The 23,243-nt window shown below is 44.2% G+C and overlaps 1 protein-coding gene across 1 annotated transcript in view; it reads left to right on the forward strand.

Moving 5' to 3' along the window:
• LOC135289061 (uncharacterized) overlaps positions 1-10,032 on the forward strand; it is a 45,929-nt gene extending 35,897 nt beyond the window's left edge. Inside the window, exons 2-5 of the mRNA XM_064402429.1 lie at positions 2,019-2,246; positions 2,646-2,696; positions 2,887-3,061; positions 9,911-10,032. Coding sequence (XP_064258499.1) covers positions 2,019-2,246; positions 2,646-2,696; positions 2,887-3,061; positions 9,911-10,032 — 576 coding nt within the window. The remainder of the gene's footprint in view (positions 1-2,018; positions 2,247-2,645; positions 2,697-2,886; positions 3,062-9,910) is intronic.
• Positions 10,033-23,243: the final 13,211 nt, after the last annotated feature.

The following is a 23,243-nucleotide window of genomic DNA, read 5'->3' on the forward strand; positions in this document are numbered from 1 at the left end:
CATTCAACTTTAGAACTGTGAGAAAAAAATGATAAAACAATTTGCAAACAATTAAAGTCCTTATATGAACTGTTACTTCAAGAGTCCCAGATTTCCATGAGGTAGATGATCAAGTTGTTTCAGCACTGTTCCATACATGGCTCTGCGATGTCTGTTGACGGGCCATCAGGAGGATGCTTCCTGTGGTCCTGAGCAGGATGTAGGGCAGGACGGACCATATTAGGTCCTTGATTACTTACGACCTGAGTCCAGTACATTTGGGACTGTCCTTAAAATGTCCCTTGTGGTATGGACTGGTGTGGACAGTTTACCTTCACGTGGCCTTGTTGTTCACATTTGTAACTATGGGATGTTTGTTTAATAGCAGCTGTAATAATATTAGCTAACATATCCATGTTGTGAGATCCAGTCCAAACCTTAGCACATGCATTTATCATATCCTCTAGGGAGGGATTCTCTTTAGGTAATGCATCTATAATCTTTCTACAGTGCACATTTGCATTATCTTGTGCTAGCTGCAGTATTAATTGGCACCTTGCATTGCTGTTAGATATCTGTTTTTCCATAGCATCTTGCAAACATTCTATGAACTGCATATATAATTTGTCAGGATTTTGTCTTATACTTGAATAACTTCTGGTAGGCACAGACATATTTGTAATTTTTGTTAGAGCTAGCATTGCTAAGTCCATTGCTTGAGCTAGGATTAAGGGGTTCAGGCGTGCTTGGGTTTGTGGGTCTTCCATGGGGAGCAGTCCCATAAGTTGAGAAATCCCTGCCCCAAAACATGGGTCCTGCTGCGAAGCTCTTGAATTTTGTAGTCCATGGTCTTCTGCATAAGACCTCCAGCTTGATTCAAACATCATATATTGCACTGGAGTACAGAGCAAATTTGCAATCTGCTTCATATCATAGGGGGTTAATTCACTAGCAGTTATAAATCAAAGCATATTTGCAACAGCAGGTGACCCCAGCCTGTGTTTAGCAGCCAGCTGGGGTAGCTCTGAGAGGATTTGCCAATTAAAGGGTACGTATTTGTCAGGTGTTGTCCCATTAGCTTGCACAACTGGGAATGCTGCAATTGTCCCCCCACCCCGCCACCAGTCCTCTGATGATGGTGAATACATGGGTACAGAAATTAATTCAACCCCTCTATATCTCCATATTCTATTGATTTTTTGTTTTACCTCCATCCAGAAGATTAGTGAGTCTTGAGTGGATTTCTTGGAATGGCACATCAGAACCACAAAAATATGAGGCTTTGGTTGACACTGGTGCACAGTGCACACTAATCCCATCAAGATGTGGGGGCAGAATCTGTTTCTATTGCTAGCATGACAGGGAGATGACAGGATTTGACATTGGTGGAAACTGATGAGAGCCTGACTGGAAATGAGTGGAGGAAACACCCTATTGTGACTGGCTCAGAGGCCCCGTGCATTTTGGGCATAGACTTCCTCTGAAGTGGGTATTTCAAAGACCCAAAGGGACTCAGGTGGGCTTTTGGGATAGGTGTTGTGGAGACAGAGGGTATTAAGCAATTGAAAATCTTGCTTAGACTATCAGACAACCCATCTGCAGTAGGACTTCTGAAAGTGGAAGAGCAACAAGTACCAAATGCCACTTCAACAGTGCACTGCTGACAGTACTGGTCAACTTGAGATGCTGTGATTCCCATCCACAAGACGATCCATGTGTTAGAGAGCCAAGGGGTGGTCAGCAAGACCCACTCACCCTTCAACAGCCCCATTTGGCCTTTGTGCAAGCCTGAAGGAGAATGGAGATTGACTGTGGACTATCGTGCCTTGAATGAAATGACTCCATGACTCCACCATTGACCGCTGCGGTGTCAGTCATGTTGGAGCTCCAACCCAAGCTGGAGTCCAAAACAGCAAAGTGGTATGCCACTACTGACATTGCCAATGCATTTTTCTCCATTCCTCTGGCAGCAGAATGCAGACCTCATTTTGCCCTCACATGGAGGGGAGTGCAGTACACCTGGAACTGATTGCCCCTAGGGGTGGAAGCACAGTCCTACCATCTGCATTGCACTGATCCAGACTGCACTGGAAAAGGGTGAGGCTCCAGAACATGTGCAGTACGTCAGTGACATCACTGTTTGGGGGGACACAGTGGGAGAAGTGTTTGAGAAAGGAGAGAAAATCATCCAAATTGTCCTGAAAGCCGTTTTTACCATCAAGAAGAACAAAGTTAAGGCACCTGCTCGAGAGATCCAGTTCATGGGAGTAAAGTGGCAAAATGGACAGTGTCAGATTCCCACCGATGTAATCAACAGGATCACAACAATGTCCCCATCAACCAAGAAGGAAACACAAGCTTTCTTAAGAGCCATAGGCTCCTGGAGAATGAATATTCCTGAGAAGAGCCAGATTGTTAGCCCTCTCTACCTGGTTACTTGTTGTATCGTGCCTTTTGTTTTATTAGTAGGTTTATGGTTTGATATGTGGTTTGGTGGTTTTCCTTGTTGCTGTTTTCCTTTTGTCTCCACCTTTTCCCAGTTATTTCATCAGCTAGTTTCTAGTTTCTATTTCTCCAAACTTTAGCCGTTTACTGAAACTGTTTTTCCTCCCTTGGAATTTTATTGGTTCACTATTGTGGTCTCCGCCTGGGTCTTTTACTCCCAGCTCTCCCGATTTGTTGAAAGTTGTGCCTTCCCCTGCGACCTGCCCCCACATGTAAGTCTTTGTTTGCCCCTTGATCGGGGTCCCGGGAGAGGAAAAGGGGAAGTTTACCATCAAATAAAGTTTCCCTGGACCCCCATAAATCCCTGTGTTTTATAATGCACCGAAACAACTGACAGCTGGGATTCAACGGAGCTCCAGGGGGAACCTGCCGCCCCCCCCCCCCCCCCCCCCTTGTCATCAGCTAGCCAGGGAAAGAGAAGCGGCAGTTACTCATAAGAACAATTTCCAGTGGGGCCCTGAACAGCAACAAGCCTTTTCCCAGATCAAGCAGGAGATCATTCATGCAGTAGCTCTTGGCCCAGTCAGGACAGGACCAGATATGAAGAACATTCTCTACTCCTCAGCTGGGAGCCATAGTCTGTCCTGGGCCCTTTGGCAGAATGTTCCTGGGGAGACTCGAGGCTGACCATTAGTATTCTGGAGCCTAAGCTACAGAGGGTCTGAAGCCAACTGCACCCCAACAGAGAAGGAGATCTTAGCAGCATATGAAGGCATCCAAGCTGCCTCAGAAGTAATAGGCACTGAAGCATGACTCCTCCTGGCACCCTGACTACTGGGGTGGAAATTCAAAGCAAAGGTTCCCTCTACCCACCATGCCACCAATGCCACATGGAGCAAGTGGATTGCTCTCATCACACAGCACACCCGTATTGGTAAACTGAATCGCTCTGGGATTCTGGAAATAATTACCAATTGGCCTGAAGGTGAAAACTTTGGTCTCACTAAGGAAGAAGAGCAAGAAGAAATGACGCATGCTGGAGAAGCTCCACCATACAACCAACTGCCAGCAAAAGAAACTTTTTAATGATGATTCTTGTTACATCATAGGCATGAAATGAAAGTGCAAAGCAGCTGTATGGAGCCCAACACAACAGGTCACAGAAGCTACTGAAGGAGAAGGTGGATCAAGCCAACTCACTGAACTCAAGGCCGTTGGCCCTGGACACTGCTGAAAGAGAGAAGTGGCCAAAGCTCTACCTTTACACTGATTCATGGATGGTAGCCAATGCTCTGTGGGGATGGCTGAAAAAGTGGAAAAAGGCTAATTGGGAGCACAGGAGAAAACCAATCTGGGCTGCTGAATAGTGGAAAGACATTGTTAACGGGGTAGAGAAACTACCTGTTAAAGTTTGCCATGTAGATGCCCATGTCCCCAAGAGTAGAGCTAATGAGGAGCACCGAAATAACAAGGAGGTAGAACAGGCAGCAAAGATAGGGTTGTCAAAGATAGATTTAGATTGGCAACAAAAGGGAGAGTTGTTCCTAGCTCAATGGGCTCATGATGCCTCAGGTCATCAGGGTAGAGATGCCACCTATAAGTGGGCACAAGACTGAGGGGTGGATTTAACCATGGACAGTATTTCGCAGGTTATCCATGACTGTGAGACGTGTGCTGCCATCAAACAGGCCAAGCGAGTGAAGCACCTATGGTATGGTGGGCAGTGGTCCAAGCAGAAGTATAGGGAGGCCTGACAGATTGACTACATCACACTGCCCCAGACACGCCAAGGCAAGCGCTACGTGCTCACAATGGTAGAAGCCACCACTGGATGGTTGGAAACCTACCCTGTGTCTCACACTACTGCCCGTAACACCATCCTAGGCCTTGAAAAGCATGTCCTTTGGAGGCATGGAACACCAGAGAGGATTGAGTCAGTCAACGAGACTCATTTCGAGAACAGCCTTATCAACACCTGGGCTAGGGAACATGGCATTGAGTGGGTGCACTGTTGCTATTGTATTAGGGATGTCTGAATAAAATGACACAGACTCCAGAGTCTTCTCAGAAGGCAATAGCAAAGTTTATTAGACATCACATTCTTTTATAGACTGTTCCGAGAAAGCTGGACTTGATTGGTTCTCAATCAACACCCCTCACATCATTAGCTAATTAGGAACAACACCCTTCTTGTAAACACCGTAAAAGTAAACAACAAGTTCAAAACACCAGCTGCAAAAATTAAAGATTATTTTAATTATTTCTTTTAGCTTTCTCAAAGCTCTCCCAGAGCAATGCCTGGGAAAGTTTACCTTTCTCTCTGACCAGACTGTCAGCATCCACAGGTGTACCATACTCCCTACCATGCACCAGCTGCAGGAAAATTGGAGAGCTACAGTGGACTGTTAAAAACCACCTTGAAAGCTTTGGGTGGGGGATCTTTCAAAAATTGGTAGCAGCATCTAGAAAAGGCCACCTGGTTAGTTAATACCTGAGGTTCCACCAACTGAGCAGGCCCTACCCAATCTGAGCCCCTGCATACAGTAGATAAAGTCCCAGTGGTACATGTCAGAGGTCTGTTAGGGACAACTGTTTGGATTAATTCCGCCTCGAGTACACACAAACCCATCTGTGGGGTTATCTTTCTTCAGGGACCAGGCTGCACTTGGTGGCTAATGCAGAGAAATGGAACAACACGATGTGTACCTCAGGGAGATCTGATTGTTGGGTGAGAACCATGTGTAAATATCACCATTTGCTGAATGTCACTGCCATTGTCTGTATATAGCAGTATACTGTATATATGTGATATATATATGTATGTATAAATGTATGTGTGTGTAGAGTTAGAATATATATTATTTTTGATAGTATGCTGATAATATGGGGATAAGGGGTAGAATGTCCTAGGGTGACTTTATGATGCTTGTATCCCCAATCGTCTCTTCTGCTTATGTTGGATATTGAGTTTTGTGCCTCTAAGACTGGTTCTGAGAGCAAAGGAGGGGAGAAGAAGTGGGCAGTTTGTTTTCAGAAACTGCACTTGCTACCCTGCATTCTTTCTCATGGACTATGTTGTCTGCAGCACAGACAGTGAGAGACAGGGAGTTTTTCTTTGTTTTTTCGCTGGTTTGCTTGTTAGCTACAGCAAGGAAAGTTTTCCCAAGACTGTGTCATTTTTCCTGGAACTGTTCAAACCTGGTCTGGACCAAAAACTCAAAATAAAACCAGGAGCTCACACCTGTGGCCCACCAGGGCCCAGAAAGCTGCATTCTAGTGCTAGGGGTGGGGGGTGAAGAGAGACAGACTGAGCAAGCAGAGACACACCTCTCTGAACTACAAGACTTTATGAATTTTGCCAGCTCTTCAGAACAGCAAGAGGTTTTATTATTTAATGTTATTCATTTTTATGCTTGTGAATACTTTGCTTATTAAATAAACAGTTTTTCCCCCTTTTCTTGAAGGAGATTTATGTCTCCCGAACCGGTGAGGGGAGGTATTAAGTTCTGTTTTCTCGGGCCAGGGTTTTATGAGCCTTTAAAAGGGAACTTAATACACCAAGGATAGCTCAGCTACTACCTTTGGAGGCAAATAATGAGCAGGATGGCTTCTGCTGCAGTGTTGGAAACAAAAAGGTTTAATAAAAGGAAAAACAATAAACAGAAAATCCGATCCAGGTACAGAGGTCTGCTCCTGGTAAAACACCTTCACAAAAGCCTCGTGGTCTCTTTGTTCTCTCTTTTTCTACCTGATGGCCCAGGCGGGACCTTTTGGCTTTCCTCCAATTAGGTGACCCCAAGGTTTTAGTGAAGTCTCTGGGGTCCTATAAGGTGTCTTTTCACCTGATCGTTGGGAGAAACTTCTGGGCTTCCTTCCTTTTTTGGGGGACAAAGGCTAGTTTGTCCCTCTCTCATTGGGGGCATCCCCCTACACTCCTTCAGGGAGGGGCTGCTTAAATTTGCTTTCTAGAGGGATTCCTTTGGAGGTTTTCCTCCCAAATTTGCCATAAACTAGGACAAGGGTCCAGGAACAGGAGGAGTTAGCTAACAAGATCAGGAGGGAAGGTAACACACAATTGATAAAAGTAGCAAAAGCACTGCTACACCTACTGAAAAAAAAAGACAAAATCTTCCTTTAAGAGTAGCAGCTGTTAAAAAGCATTATCATTAGAATCTAAAAGAATGCTTAGATCTTTGCTTCTTGCATTCACCTTTGGGTTGCAATGTATGCTGAAGCCCCAGGACATCCACTACACATTCTACTGCATTTTGGCCTACCATCCTGCTTGTACTACAAATCAACTTCACAGCAACCCAATCACAGAATCACAAAATGGTTTGGGTGGGAAGGACATTAAAATTAATCTCATTCCAACCCCCCTCCATGGGTAGGGCCATCTTCCACTAGACAAGGTTGCCCAAAGCCTCATCCAACCTGGCCTTGAACACTGCCAGGGATGGGGCATACACAGCTTCTCCAGGCAACCTGTGCCAGTGCCTCACCACCCTCAAAATAAATAATTTCTTCCCAATATCTAATCTAACACTGCCCTCTGTCAGTTTGAAGCCATTCCCCCTTGTCCTATTGAAATAAATGGGCAGGAGATCTTTCTCCTTTTTAATGTCTTTATTAAGAAGAATCAGCTCAGGTGGGGAGAAATCGACAGGTTGCGCCCACACTGCCGCTGCTCCCAGGCGTGGCACGGAGAAGGAGGATGATGCAGCTTTGTCCGCTGGTCTGCAGACAGAGCTGAGGATTCCGTCCTCACGGGAGAGTAGCAGATTCCTGGCTTGTTTGTCTAACACCCCGGGGTGTCTCTTTAATCAGTATCTTTTCAGGTTAGGGTGAGAAGCAAAAAGGGTCCAAACAGGTACAGGACTACGCTCCCATCCTTAGACGTCACTTAAGTCACTTGTTGGCTCGTGATTTTAGGTGTTTTTCTTGTAAAAACTGTAAAAATTTGGGGCGTAATGCATTTCTCATCTGCATACTGGCTCTGATGTCACTGCTATTCTCTTTACCTTGGAGGGTCTGTCCTGGTGTCTTCTTGGCAAGCGGCCAGCATCAGGGAAACAATGGTTAATCACCGGCCATTAACGGGTAATTGAGTAGCTTTTCTTTGGCAGCGAAACCAAAGAGGTCTGACTGGTCTGACTTGTTTTTTAACTCTGAAACTCAAAAAAAAAAAAAAAATACAACTTTCTATTCATAACACTATCACTCCACGCCCTTGTGAAAAGCCCCTCTCCAGCTCTCTTGTAGCCACTTTAGGTACTGGAATGTGCTCTAAGGTCTCCCTGGACCCTTCTCTTCTTCAAGCTGAACAGTCTCAGCCTGTCTCCATACCAGAGGTGCTCCAGCCCTCTGAGCATCTTTGTGGCCTCCACTGGACCAGCTCCAGTCGGTCTGTGTCCTTATACTGCGGGCCCCAGACCTGAATGCCTTTGAATTATGGCCTTGGCCATGTAAACTACCCAGAGAACAGTTTAAACATAGGTCCTGAACAAATATTCCCTTTTCAGATTCCATCTGCATAACTGTTAAAGGGTTATAGAATAGCATTTGATTTGTAAAAGAAAGAAAAAGGACAGATTAATTATAGCACATGCTGGCACACAAGAAGGATGTGAGACACTGTGGGAGAGGACTATTCTGCAGTATAGAGGAAAGAAAGGAGGGCAGTCAGGCATGCCTGGGATAATGCTGCTGTGCCTCAGGGAAGACAAGGTCAAAGCATCCTATCAAAGGGCCACCAACAAGCCACATTCATGAATATAAATCCTGTTTAGGCAGGAGGTGACATGTGACAGGCCAATAGCATTTGCTGCCTGAGCAGCTAGTGAATGTCCATGAGAAACACACAAGAAGGCAGTAGAAAGGGGCTCATTATTTAACCTGCTGATAGGCACACCTGACTTGGTATATTCAAAGTCAAACTGTTTAGGAGTGGACTACTTGCATCACAAGGCAAACAAAAGCATGAATTACAGTTTCTTCAAATTGAAAGACAGAATACACCAAGATGCATGAGTGTCACAAAATTAAAAATACTTTGAAACTATGCTAAAAACTGACTAGATTTAAAACTGGTACCATATAAGTGCTTCCATTACTAAATTTACTAACCAGATTTGCATCTCTGTTGCATTTGGAATGCATATTGGTCACAGTTCTCTCACATGATGCTGTATTTTGCAGCCAGATTTTCAGCTGCAACTGCCATAGGTATTTTAACATGCATATGTGGTAGAGCTTCTCACAATGTATCTTACAACTGCATAGAACATAATGAAAGGAAAATTATAAAGTACAACATTATTAACATTTGTTATTGACAGTTTCTAATTATTCAGCAGCCTCTTGGAAACTAATGCCTCTTTATAAATTAGCTCAAGATACTTTATTTAAATTAAACAAACTGCAAAACACTATGTAAGTTCTGTGTTATTTTAGTTAATCTGCATTGTGCTCTAGTATGGTCCTTTCTATTCACACGTGTTCCTGAGAGGTTTGGGAATAGCCTACAATCCTTAGCATTTAGGCATATTTCACTGCTGCATGTGATGCCATTTGGGTTTTGCCTTTTTTCTTTTATATGTTCTCTGTATTCTTCACACATATATTTGTAACTCTGTCATCTATTGCATTAATAGCTAGTTTTCCCAAAACTTTTCCATGGCCTTTCCCTAGGCAGAAAGACAAAACAAATTCCAGAGCTCCAAGCCCCGAGAGGTACAAAGCTCCATGCTATCTTGGTTCTTCCTGGGAACCAAGGCTGAGAACAACTCTTCAAAATACATTCTCATGGACAAAGTACAGCTAGTGCTGAAGGAAGGGCTCCAGAAAAGGGGCTAGACCTGGGGAGGAATTGCATCACCACATGTGCTCCTAATTGGTGCTTTTCATCAATTATGGTAATTTCCTAAAACCTCTGAAAATGTACACACCCCGGGGGGGGGGGGGGGGGGGGGGGCTTTTGTAGACATCTTTCCATAACTGCCTCTAAAGGCCTTCAAGTAAAGATCCCCTTTTATATTACCTCGTTACTAAAATTATCTTGAATTTCATTTCCAAGTTGGACAAAAGGCAACACATGAATTATTTTTTAGATACCTACGAGAAAATACATTTGTTTGGTGGGTTGTGGTAGTGGGGGTTTTGAAGCTCCTGTTGTAGTGGGTTTGAGTATGTTTGGTCCCTCCCTGTCTGGTTGGAATGGCAATTTGAAGATGCTTGTCTATGTCTGACATTGTTTACCTCCTGTCTAGCCATGGCAGTTAAAATAATTCCAGTTTTTTTCTCTGTCTGTCCATAAAGGTCCTGCCCCTGTGTCTGGAAAATTCTGTCAGTTAAGGATTTTTCTCTTTGCTATTGGTTTATCTTTCCTGCTTCAGCTTACGTTTACAGTTAGTTTCCTGCTCTCTGTTACATAAAAGCCACTGTGTTCCCTGCTCCCATGCTCTTTTGTCGCTGTTCCCCCTTCAAGTCCCACCTCTCCTGCGTCCCACCCAGCGCAGCACCAAAGCCAGCAGCTCTGACCTGACCCTCCGCTGCGAGAGACAAGACAGCCTGTGCAGCGTGGCAACAGCTGTCGTCCTGGTGACATGAAAGCCCTGCTGCTGCCCGAGCTGCTGCCCCATGCTACCGCTCCAGCTACCCGGGCTGCTGCTGCCCGCTTGGCCCCTGCTCACAAGAGGGACTGCCACCACCGGTACTGCTGCTGCTTGTGAGATTGCATCACCTGTCTTGCCTCGGACCTGCTCCGCTGCGGGAAACAATTGCCGATCCCACATGGCACTGCCCCAGCACCGCGGTTCCATGGGAGAGAAATAAAGGCAACTTGGAAATAACAAGCAAAAGGCCTTTGCTTCTCCCTTTATCTCTATCTTTAGACGTAAGATCCACATTTGCTATGATCTGCACAAGTGGCTGACCCGCGATCCTGCTTGCCTGCAGCAGAGCTGGAACACAGCCACCCCTGGCGCGCGTGCGCGGAAAGCGAAAGAAGTTAGGAGTGTGCAGGTGAACGGCGCCACCACTCCTCCCGCGACCACGGCGCAACATCAGTTGGTTACCAATGTGATAAATGTATTAAATTTGTGCTCATATAAATATGATAAATATGTTTGTAATTATAGAAATACATATCGAATCATGCTTTTAGAATGTATGTTACAGAAAGCACCCAGGTTTTAGAAATCTTACACAGGGATTGGGAAATCAATTACTTCACTAGATTGTAACACACACAGGTGTTCACTGAAGTCCAAATTAGCAAGTGAAGGCATTAGCTCCTGTAGAAACTCTGAGCGAGCCTCGGAACACCCAAGCCATCATCGGCCAATAATGACTGTAGATAATCGAGGACAGCCCTGGACTAGCATGTGAATACCCAGTTCCCGTAACTTGGACTTTACATGCATCAGTTCCCGGACACGGTATTGTTTTTCCCAAGGCAGCTTTGTCCAAGCAGGAGACAGAATTCCGCAGACACCAGACGGAAGACAGAGGACTGCATGAATATTCGAATCTTTCCCCGGATGTGGTTCTGTCTACTCAAGGATAAGATTCTTCCAACACCAGACAAGGGATGAGGACTGCATGAATATTCGAGAAAAGAGAAAGAAACAAAGGAAATGTTGCTCTGGGCAAGAAAAACAGTATATAACCGTGGCTCACCAGACAGACTTCACAAACTCGGTAGATCTGATGTGAAAGGGGGTCAGATCTGTGTTCACCCAGTGTCGAGTCCCGGGCTCGGCGTTGTCCCTTTGATTGTGGGTGGCAAAGATTGTATGTCGATTTGCAAAATAAAATCTATCTTCTCTGAATTTTAATCTGGCTTTCTCAAATTATTGATTTGGCCTTATCTGGTTGTTGCCTATAATAATCTTAGTGACTCTGCCCGACGTGATCTGATTCGGAGGTCCGGGGGACCCTGTCCTCCAGTCAGTGGCCTGACTGGATCGGGAGATCCCATGAAACCAATCAGATCCAGAACCAAAAATCAAAGCCACAATTGAGGAAGGGATAAAACCAGGCCCGTTTAAGCTCTCAGGCACTTTGAGAAATTCTCCGGAAACCGCGGAAAATTTTTTTCTCTTGTAACATTGACGTGCACAAAGAATCCACATGGGAAAAAGAATCGTAAGTATCGTGTGTTTGAGTGAGGTGCAATTGAGCACGTGAGTGAGACGTGATATTATCACAAAACGAGTGCAGACCCCAAGACTGCAGTTCCCCTATCCCGCATGGGAGGGGGTCGGGCACAGGGGAAACAAACAAACTCGTCTCATGCGTAAAGCCTGTAACTCGGGGGGAGTTCAAGGGATCAGTCATGGGAGGGTCCAGAAAGGGAAGGGTACGTTCTCCGGAATCTGAGAATTGGTAAACCTTTTTGGATCCAGGACTTGAGTAAGTCCAGGGAGAAAAACAATTTAACAGAGAGCTCCTTACCAGCTGAAAACCCACAGGCCGATTCACTGTAAGGACTTTAGGCTGGTAAAACAAGTAGAATTAAGACTTAATACAGGTAAACCCCTAGCATTCCGGTTTGGAGTTTGGAGAAAGATCAAGGTAAGCACGGTATTGTGAGTAATACCAGAAAAATGGGACAAAGAAAAATCAAAAGTCTGAAGAAAGACCAGGAGAAGCATGAGAAAGAACAAGGTAAGAAATCACCTGAAATAGAAATCCCGAGAAATAGTCCGTTGGGGTGGATGCTAGAGCAATGGGAAGAATGCCCTGAGAGACGAAGTAGATTGAAGGAGAGAATTATACATTTTTGCATAGAAGTGTGGGGAGGGAAAGAGATCAGGAGACATGTGGTCTAGCCGGTGTTTGGTACTTTTGAAAAAGGGGCTTGTCAGGCCCTACATGATTATGTGTATGATATGTATTCACCTAATAGCGAGGAAAGAGGCTATGCAAGGTTGTGGGAGCAGGCAAGCACAGGGTTATACCCTGTCAAAACCTATAAGGGGAACACAATTCAGACAGAAACCTGGGAACCTTTAGATAACCTCCTACCCCCATATCCTCCACCTCAGCTAGTACAGGCATCGGCCCCTTTAACCCCCACCCACAGATGCTCAACAACAACCCGAGCAAGCTCAGGCATCCTCACCATCTGTGCAATTTCCAGAGGGTTCGTCCATAACAGGATAAGCCTCAGGATCATAACACACATAGTCACACACAGCCGCCACCACCAGGAGGAAACGAACAGCAAGTTGTCCCCACCAAAGAAACCAGCTCTCCTCCGGCAAGCAGAACAAGGGGTAAGACAAAGAAGGTAAACACAGATGATAGTGAAGATGAGGGGGACAAACAAAACCTTTTTCCACTTCGGGAAGTACCCACGGCCCCTGGCGTTATCAGATATGTAAATGTCCCAATAAACACTGGAGGCATAAGGGCTTTCAAAAAGGAAATGGGGAAGCTTATAGACGACCCACTGGGGGTGGCAGAGAGACTGGACAAATTTTTGGGAAATAGTATATATTCATATGATGACATACAGGCTATTCTAAGCACATTGTTCAACACAGAAGAGCGGGATTTGATCAGGCAAGCATCAGTAAAGGATTGGAAGCACAGAAATCCTCAAGGGGGGGGTTTACCAGAAATGGCTGGACCAGAGGCCATCGTGGAATGCTCAGATGGAGGAGGGGAGGGCAAAAATGATGGAACTATGGAATATGGTGATTCAGGGGATGCCGGGGGGGGCTGTACCAAAGGGGCAGAATATCAGCAAAGCATTAGGGGAATGCCAAAGGAAGGATGAGACTCCCACTGAATGTCTTGAAAGGTTAAGGAAAAGCCTCCAGATGTACTCTAGAACAGACCGACTCCCCAGTCGGGGTGATTTTGCTAAAGACAGTTTGTTGCCAAATCGTGAGAGGACATCCAGAAGAAATTAGAAAAAATAGAGAGCTGGCAGGAAAAACCATTGCAGGACTTACTTCAGGAGGCACAATGGGTTTATATGAGAAGGGATGATGAACAACAAAAGGCACAAGCAAAGGTTTTGGTGGCAGCAGTTTGGGAAGCTCAGAAACAAGAATGGACTAAGGAATCAGAGAAACCCCTGCAGACACACCAACCCCCGAGGAAGCCAAATCCTCTCCAAAAAAGGTACCTTAATACCCAAAAGAGTATCCCAGAGTGCTTTTATTGCAAGCAAAAAGGTCACTTTAAAAGAGAATGTAGAAAAAGGTTGAAACATGAGAGGATTTTTCAGAAGGATTAGAGGTGTCAGGGGCTTTTTAATTTGGGGTCAGAAACACCTAAAAAGCCCTTGATAAAATTGAAAATTGGACCCCGGAAGCAGGAATTGATTTTTTCTTGTGGATTCAGGAGCTGAACGGAGCACCGTTCAGCAGCTACCACTCGGATGTACAACAAGCAATGATTCTATGATGGCGATTGCGGCAAAGGGGGAGCCTTTTAAAGTACCAGTAATTAAAAATGTTGAATTAGAATCTTAAAATAAAATTTGCTTAGGGAATATACTGCTGGTAGAAAAGGCAGATTATAATTTGCTGGGGAGAGATCTAATGGTAACTTTAGGAATAAGCTTAATCGCCCAGGAATCCCAGCTTATGGTAAGTTTATATAAGTTAACAGCTGAAGACAAGGATAAGATTGATCCAAAAGTGTGGTATACAAAGGGGGAGGCGGGAAGGTTGGAAATGAAACCAATTCGCATAGAAATAGAAAGACCAGAAGACCCCATCAGGGTCAGGCAATACCCTATCCCTCTGGAAGGTAAGAAAGGGCTGAAACAGGTAATAGAGGAATTAATAAGAAAAGGGACTTTGGAACCGTGTATGTCTAGACATAATACTCCTATCCTGGCAGTAAAGAAGCCGGACGGCAGCTACAGGTTGGTTCAGGATCTGATGGCTGTAAACAGCAGGACAAAGACGTTATTTCCCACTGTACCTAATTCATACACCCTGTTAAACAACATTTCTCCTGAGGACACATGGTATCGTGTGATAGATTTGAAGGATGCTTTTTGGACTTGCCCATTAGAAAAAGAAAGTTGGGATTTCTTTGCGTTTCAGTGGGAAGATCCAGACACAAATAGAAAACAACAGCTCAGATGGACTTCATTGCCTCGGGGATTTGTTGATTCTCCAAACTTATTTGGACAAGCACTCGAGCAACTGCTAAGTCAGTTTGTGCCGACTGAGGGAACCAAGTTGTTGCAATATGTAGATGACTTGCTGGTGGCAGATCCTGAGGAAGAGACAGTAAGGGATTGTACAATAGCATTGCTGAACTTCTTAGGGGAAAACGGATTGAAGGTGTCAAAATCTAAACTGCAGTTCACAGAACCAGAGGTAAGGTACCTGAGGCACTGGCTGTCAAAGGGGAAAAAGAAGCTAGATTCCAAGAGAATAGCAGGGATAATTGCTCAGCCCTCCCCGCAAATGAAGAGGGAAGTCAGGCAATTGCTGGGACTTTTGGGGTATTGCAGACAGTGGATTGAAGAATACAGTGAAAAGGTAAAATTTCTCTATGAGAAACTTACCACAGATATACTAAAATGGACAGAGCAAGATGAAAAAGGGTTCAAGCAGCTAAAAGAAATTATCATGACGGCTCCAATGTTAAGTCTCTCTGACGTCAGGAGACCATTTCAATTATTTGTGGATGTTTGCAGCCATACTGCCCATGGAGTCCTGATGCAGGACTGGGCAGGGGACAGGAAACTGGTGGGATATGTAACCAAGCTCTTAGATCCGGTAAGTCGGGGCTGGCCCACTTGCTTGCAAGCAGTTGTAGCTGTGGCCATGTTGGTTGAGGAAGATAAAAAAGTGACTTTTGGGGCTCTGCTAACAGTATTTACCCCACACAATGTGAAGACTGTTTTACAACAAAAAGCAGACAAATGGCTCACTGACGCCAGGCTTCTGAAATATGAAGCCATATTAATATATTCTCCTGATTTAGAATTAAGAACCACTGCCACTCAAAATCCTGCCCAATTTCTGTTCAGGGAATGCTCAGTCTTGGGATTTCCTCTGGTCGAGATGATCCCGAGGTGTTTTAAAAAGTCTCTTTTCCCCAACCCAGCTGTCGAAGAAGAAGTCAGAAGTCTTTGGCTGTCGTTCTCTAAGTTGTTTATTATTTCTTATCTAAAACATTTTCTGTCTGGCCTGCCAAGGTCTGTTCTGCAGGTTAGTCTGAGGCACACTCCCCCCGCCCCTGGGCTGGTGTTGTCTTTTATACTACAAACTACATATTCGATATTTACAGTTATGTTCCAATACCTATCACCTATGTTAGACAGTGACTTTCTACTCTACACCAATCCCAAAGTGCCACCATCACCAAGAAGATGGAGACTAGGAAGAGGAAGGGAGAAGAACAGGACAATGCCCAAATCCCTCCATTTTGTCTCCTAGACCCCCATAGTAAAATTCTTCAAAATTTCACCTTTCACCCTGTGACAACTACTGTTATGCTACTTAAACTTTTGTGACTTGTAATTCTTCATATAAAGTTGGTAATTTGCTCCATGGGTTAAGATTGAAATCCCAACTGTCTTTGGCTTCCTGCCAGGGTCTCTGAGCCCCTGCCAGGGTTTTGAGCCATCCAGGGCATCCAGAGAGATGTCCTGGGTTCTGACAGCTCAGGGGCACCAGTCCATAATTGTGCCGAGATAGTAGAGTTGCAAACAAAAATTAGACTGGACTTAGAAAAAGAGGAATTGGAAGAGGGAGAGAAATGGTTTGTAGATGGGTCAGCTAGAGTTGTTGAAGGAAAAAGAAAATCAGGATATGCCATTTTGGATGGGAAGACAGGGGAAGTAATAGAGTCAGGACCTCTGAATGCCAGTTGGTCAGCACAAGCGTGTGAACTCTGTGGTTTTAAAGGCTCTGTGAAGGTTAAAAGAGAAAAAAGGGACAATTTTCACAGACACAAAATACGCATTTGGAGTAATACACACCTTTGGGAAAATTTGGGAGGAGAGGGAGTTGATTAACACCCAAGGATGAGGGCTGGTACATGCGAAATCATCCAGCAAATCTTAGATGCTATCAGAGAGCCTGAGGTGATTTCAATTGTCCATGTAAAAGGGCACCAAACGGGAATGCAGTTTCAGACTAGAGGGAATAATCTAGCAGACAAGGAAGCCAAAAGTGCAGCTTTACTAAGAGTAAGTACCCCCCAAAATCGAGGAGGGTGAAACCCGAGAATATCCTCTGTATCCTTCCCCAAAGGAGATCGAAGGATATGAGAGAATGGGAAGAAAGCTGGAAGGAGGTAAGTGGAAACTGCCGGATGGGAGGGAGTTGCTTTCTAAGGATTACACCACAAGGATTCTCAGGAGGCTGCATCAGCAGATGCACTGGGGTGCTCAAGCTCTCACAGAACAATTTTTAAGATTCTTTGGGTGTAAGGGGATTTATGAACTAGCAAAACAGGAAGTACAGAGGTGCATGGTTTGCCAGAAGACCAACAAAGCAACGGAGCGGCAAGTGGCTCTGGGGAGCCATCCCATAGCTTACCGACCCTTTGAAAGAATCCATGTGGATTTTACTGAACTTTCTAAGATAGGAAGATATGGGTTCTTGTTGGTAATGGTGGATAAATTAACCCATTGGGTAGAGGCATTTCCAAGCTCGAGGGCTACAGCCCAAACAGTATCAAAATGCTTGAAGAAATTATACCTCTTTATGGATTGGTAAAATTTATAGATTCGGATCAAGGGACACACTTCAAAAATTATCAAACAATTGGCAGAAGCCCTGGGAATCCGATGGGAGTATCACACTCCATGGCATCCCCAGAGCTTGGGACGAGTCGAAAGAATGAATCAAACATTAAAAGCTCAATTATCCAAATTGATGTTGGAAACAAAAATGTCTTGGTTAAAGTGTCTTCCATTGGCTCTGTTAAATATTAGAAATATGCCTCATTCTGAAACAGGGCTGTCAGCCTTTGAGCTAATGTATGGAATGCCTTATGAACATGGTATGCCCATGGGGCACCCAAGGATGGAGGATGGGCAAATTCAGCCCTACTTCATAGCAATAAGCAAAAACCTTCAAGAGTTAAGAAAACAGGGAATAATAATGCAAAATACCCCTTTGGGTACCTAAAATACAACCAGGGAACAAAGTACTGGTAAAATCATGGAAAGAAGTCCCTCTCTCCCCTCACTGGGAAGGTCTGTTTTTCATCCTCTTAACAAGAGATACAGCAACTCAAACAGCAGAAAAGGGTTGGACACACTCATCACGAGTCAAGAAGGTCAAACTCCCAGAAGAGACTTCCGAGTGGAGGATTACCTCTTCCCCCGGGGACCTCAGAATAAAACTGCATCGGCCAAGTAAATGACTGAAGGGGACAAGATAAGTTGTATTGTGACCGGCTGTGAATGTTATCCTTTTGTACATTTTAGGTGCACATATTGTAATGAGGTGTGGGTTACTCATTGTCCAAACACGTACAGACCAAGGGGATTGTGCACAAAGTGTTTTGAACTTGAGCAGAAACTGACTAGTTGTCTCTTATCGATTGCTACTTGGGTGGGTGCAATTGAATTGGATTCAGAGGAGTGGTATCACTAGTATCTAAATGGGACCAGAGGAAAATTAAATTCAAAAGCCCAAGTTCTAGCTATCGAATGCTGGAAAAATGTCAAAGTACCTTGCTAGACCAACATGGTCAAAATATACAGGTGAGGTGCATATGAACGGAGGTATGAAGCTCAGTTCAGACATGGAAACCCGGAAGTCTATTCCCACTGCCGAGAAGACGGGACACCTCGCCGCTGGGGGCACCCCAGGGGGCATAGGTTATGGCAGAGGAGTACAAATATGGGGAATACTGATGAGCCTGAGTCTAGCCATGTGCTACGTGACAGGCATGCAGGCGGAAGATCTGCCCGGCACGAGGGGGCTGAATCCTAAGTGCAGACAGTGCTTGCAGATTGCCTTGGGGAGGCAGGAAAGAGCCAAAACATCCACATACCCAGCCCTGGAAGACTGCAGATAGGGTAAGATAAGCGGGTACTGCATGATAAATGGCACTTGGTATGGGATGTGTGAAATAAAAGGAAAAACCACCTGCTACTTAGAAAAAGCAATCTTTAAAGACTAACAGTCAGACACTCTCTTTCACAAGCTACACAAAAGGGATGTGGGGAAAATACCTATTCCTACACGTAACCAATGCAATCGGACTGTGTGGGTTAGAAGAAAGATGGAATTGGTGTTTGTTGCATATTTCCAAGTAAATAAGCTCTGCTATGACAACAATAAGTTGGGGATGTGTGCAATGGGGGGGGGAATGTGGGAAAGACATTTCGTGCTGTTCTTGTGAGCCAGTGAAGGCTTCCTGGAGATAAGGAAAGCCCCGTATCTTTCTTAAGGAACACATCAAGGCTATCACTATGGCAACATGATACAAGAGGGGAACTTAAAAGATACGGACGTTAGCTGGCTCACAAAATGACGTGGCTCCCTGGTTACCTATGAGGAACTTTGTTTCATTCTTATTACCAATGGGCAATGTATGTTTCTGTTAAGTAAATGTAAATATCTTGAAAAACTATAAAAGCAACATGTTGCTGTAATAAATCTCTCTCATACACCCTTCTGATGGAGTCTGGGTGCTTTGTGCTGTGTCGCGCTCTATAGCAACAGGGGAAGACTTATTGGGTAGGTAAAAATCTAAAGGATGAGTGTAAAATTGCACACAACAATGAGCCTATTATTTTGGATCTGCTGGGTAAAAATGATAACAGGATGTGCCTACAATATGAGAAAGTTTTCTGTTTTTCAAAGAACAAAGAAGGGGGGGTGGATCCAGAAAATAAAATTAAGAAAGTAGCCCAAGAACTAAAAAGACAGGAATCAGAAATGAGAAAAAGGAGAATAAAACAAGAAAGATTAAAAACCTTAAGCAAACAATACGATCAGTTGGAAAAGCAGTATAATGATTTAGGTTTACCTGCCTTGGGCAGAAATTTGTTTATAGATTTAATGCAGGAGATTGCTACAGAATTAGGCCTTACTAATTGTTGGATTTGTGGGGGGTTCAAGTCAGCTGAAAAATGGCCATGGAAAGGTGAGAGTTTAACCCCAGAGCAGCTCTTAAAGTGGGAGAATGCTAAAATTTCAAAAACAATACAAAGACCTGAGGGTTGGGTATTGGAACAGCGGGTAATTGGAACTTTCTGCATCAGCCAAGAGGGAAAAGAGTACACCAAAGTTGTGGGGTACACTCCATGTATATCCACTTTGGTGGTGAACTCGAATGATAAGAGCAATATCTGGCAACCAGAACCTCCTGCTGGGTATTGGAGTCAGGAAAAAGAAACAAACTGTGAATAGAGTGACAGAATTGAACTTTGCTGGAATAAAGGCTCTGGAGTTATGACCCAGGAAATACAAAAATAAAATGGAAAGCCCCTGATGGTATGTATTGGATATGTGGGAGAAAAGCGTACAGTGAATTACCTCAAAAATGGAAGAGCTCATGCACTTTAAGAATTATCAGGCCAGTGTTCTTTACCCTATCCAGATCAGAGAGCAGCTCATTGGGAGCACCCTTATTTGAAACCCTTAATAAAAATAAAAGAGAATTAAGGAAAAAATTCCCTATCGTAGGTGGGAGTCAGAAAAACAGTATATAACCGTGGCTCACCAGACAGACTTCATGAACTTGGTAGATCTGATGCGAAAGGGGGTCAGATCTGTGTTCACCCAGTGTCGAGTCCCGGGCTTGGTGCTGTCCCTTTGATTGTGGCTGGCAAAGATTGTATGTCCATTTGCAAAATAAAATCTATCTTCTCTGAATTTTAATCTGGCTTTCTCAAATTATTGATTTGGCCTTATCTGGTTGTTGCCTATAACACCAAGAAGGTAAAGTGAGGAACTCTGGAAAGTCATAGCAGCTTTCTTGTTCTTTGGCTCTTTCTCTATGGTCAGGTAAAATCACCTTACTTGAGTCAAAGATTTCTATGGGTAAAACATCTCCAGTGAGAAAATTCACAAGTCTAACTTCACTTAAGCCACTAAAGGCAAGCCCAGTCAGCCCAGATGGATTTTGTTATCTCTCTGTCACCAGTAAAGTTCTGCAAGATAAATCACTCCTTCACCTACAGCTGGATAATTTAATTATCTTCATGTTAAAAACCCAGTAGTACCTACTCAGTGTATCAGCAACCTAGTGAAGGTATTCTTTGGAGGAACTGAGGTTTAATTACAGTGCCACACAAGAACAGAGCCAAGCATACTTCATATTCACCAACTTCATAACAGAAAAACTGCATGGGAAAAACAAAGGGCGGAAAGAGTGAAATATTCTAATTTACTATTTTGATGTTGATACCAAAATTGGCCAGATAGAAACTTCCTAAGAGAATTTTGAGTATTAGAGAGCAGATAATCTTTATTATAGTGCTGGGCACCCAGAGGATCCTTCCTCTAATCAAGTGCCCCAAGGGTCAGGTAAACAGAGATTTTGTCATACACACTGATTACATATTAACTAGCTAACCCCGCTTACTTGGTGTATATGTATTACTTTATTTTACATAGTTGCACCCCTTATCAGAAGGCCTTATATGTGGATAGATAGAAGGTAGGAGACTAGCGATAGTGGTGAAAGTAATCTCACCCCTAAAGAGTTACAGCTGTGCCAATTATCAAGTATTAAGAACAAGCCTGCTCTTAATAGGCCACAGCTGGATCCAATTAAAAGGGGTATTATAAAAGAGCAGGTTGGTTGGTTGAGATGGCGTTTGTTGGCTGTGCTGAGAAGGTGGAGTCAGTGCTGTGAGGAGCTGCACCTGAGAAACCACTGAGAAGGTATAGAACCTTGGTAATAGGACAGCAACACTTATATGGTTCTTTGGGGGTCTGTCTTCAAGGTTCAGTGTCCTTTTTAGGTGGCTGTTCCTTGACCCCCACTTTTGAGTAAGCACAATATAATTTTTTTGCATAACTTCTGCTTTGTCAGCCTTGCAGAGATGAGCAGGCACCCTGCTTGTGTTTTGCATGACTTCTGTTTTGCCAGCTGTATCTATTTCTCCAAGGCTACATTGCTCCCTTTGAGAGGAGTAAAATAATATTGTTCTGTTTTACTGTCCTCATCAAGTGAGTAAAATGCTGTTCTGTTCTACTGTCCTTATCAATGTTGGTTATGACCAACTGAGTAATTATGTGCTAGTTTGAAAGCAAACCAGTGGGAGATTCCAAGTCAGAATTACAATTTAATAGGAAAATTAAGATAAAGGCAATAATACAGAAACACTGTCTTAAACTGACAGTCAGGATGCAATTTGACACCCTGTCAGGCAGGGTGGTGGTAGCAGTCCAATTAAATGGTGGCTGCAATCTTGTTGAAGTGACAGATGTGATTTTGTTGAAGTGGTGATCCTGTAGAAGAGTCTGGTATTCCTCTGAAGGTCCAGTGTTGGTTATGTAGCTCTTGCCTTCTGGGAATTCAGTAGACAAGGATGCCTCTGGTGTTACAAACCTCACATTATATCCAGGTAGGAATGCTTGGTTCCTCTCCCTGGGTGGGGCATCTTACAATGGGATGATGTAATTTTATGAGTCATGCAGTGAGACCTTGATGGCCCATTAATGTAAGATATCCTCTATAGTTATCAGGTATGAGTCATTGTCCTGGTTTGGGACAAATTTGGAAGGGAACTTCCAAAAGGATGTTTCCCTAAAGGGCAAAATTCAGTGGCCCTTCCCCCCACCTGTTCGGGAGATAAACCTCCTTTGAGAAAAGTGGAAAAAAACTGTTTATTTAACAAGCAAAGTACTCACAATCATGGAAAAATGAATAATATTAAACAGTGGAACCTCTTGTTGTTCTGAAAAGATGGCAAATTCAGAGAGTGAATCCTTTTCATGGGGTGTAGCTTGGCTCTTATCAGTCCCTCCTGGGCTGGAGAATGCCATGCCCTGAGTCCCAGCAGGCCACAGGCATGAACACCTGGTGTTTTTCTGAGTTTTTGATCCAAAGCAGGACTGATCAGTTCCAAGAAAAAGAAAAGCCACAGTCTGGGGAATTTGTCTGCCTCAGCTAGCTAAAAAAACTAACTAAAAGCAAAGGAGAGCTCTCTCCCGCTGTCCGTGCTGCAAACAACACAGTCTGTGAGAAAGAATGTGGGGGAGCAAGTGCAGTTTCTGCAGACAAACCGCATGCTTCTTCTCCCCCCCCCCGCCCCCTTGGCTCTCAGAACCAGTCTTAAAGGCACAGAATTCAATACTCAGCACAAACAGAACAGACTGGGGATACATATGCATCATAAAGTCACCCTAGGACAGTCATGGAAGAGATAAACAACACTGCCCCACCTAGTTTTAACAGCTTATGAAAATATTGATAGAATGCATACTTTTGGTTACATCTTAAATTGTGACTGTTATAAATGAGCACAATGGGCCAGTCGGGTCAATTATATAGCCAATTTAATAATACAGAAAAGAGAAAGCAAAATCGCAGCGCTGGGCGGCGGGGGAGTCCTTGCTTCACTAACTGCCGCGCCGAAAACTGTTCCGTTCCCCTTTTTGTACTCTCCCGCGCTCCTAGCCCCGTCGCATTTCCGGTGCTTCTCCGCGCATGTCCACCAGGTTGTTAGAGGGTCTCCTTCTGCCTCCTGGTGGTCGTCGAATAGGGCCTCTGGTACTTTTCCTCGGCGCCCCCCTCTCTGGGAATCTGGGCTGGGAACAACTTGTATTTTGATTAGCTCAGCAATGTTTAGTCTCATATGTTATCGCCTGGCAGTTGGCAGTTACTTATTTACATTATGTTTCTTCCTGTTTTTAGTGAAC

Source organism: Passer domesticus, chromosome W, assembly GCF_036417665.1.
Source record: "Passer domesticus isolate bPasDom1 chromosome W, bPasDom1.hap1, whole genome shotgun sequence".
NCBI lineage: Eukaryota > Metazoa > Chordata > Aves > Passeriformes > Passeridae > Passer > Passer domesticus.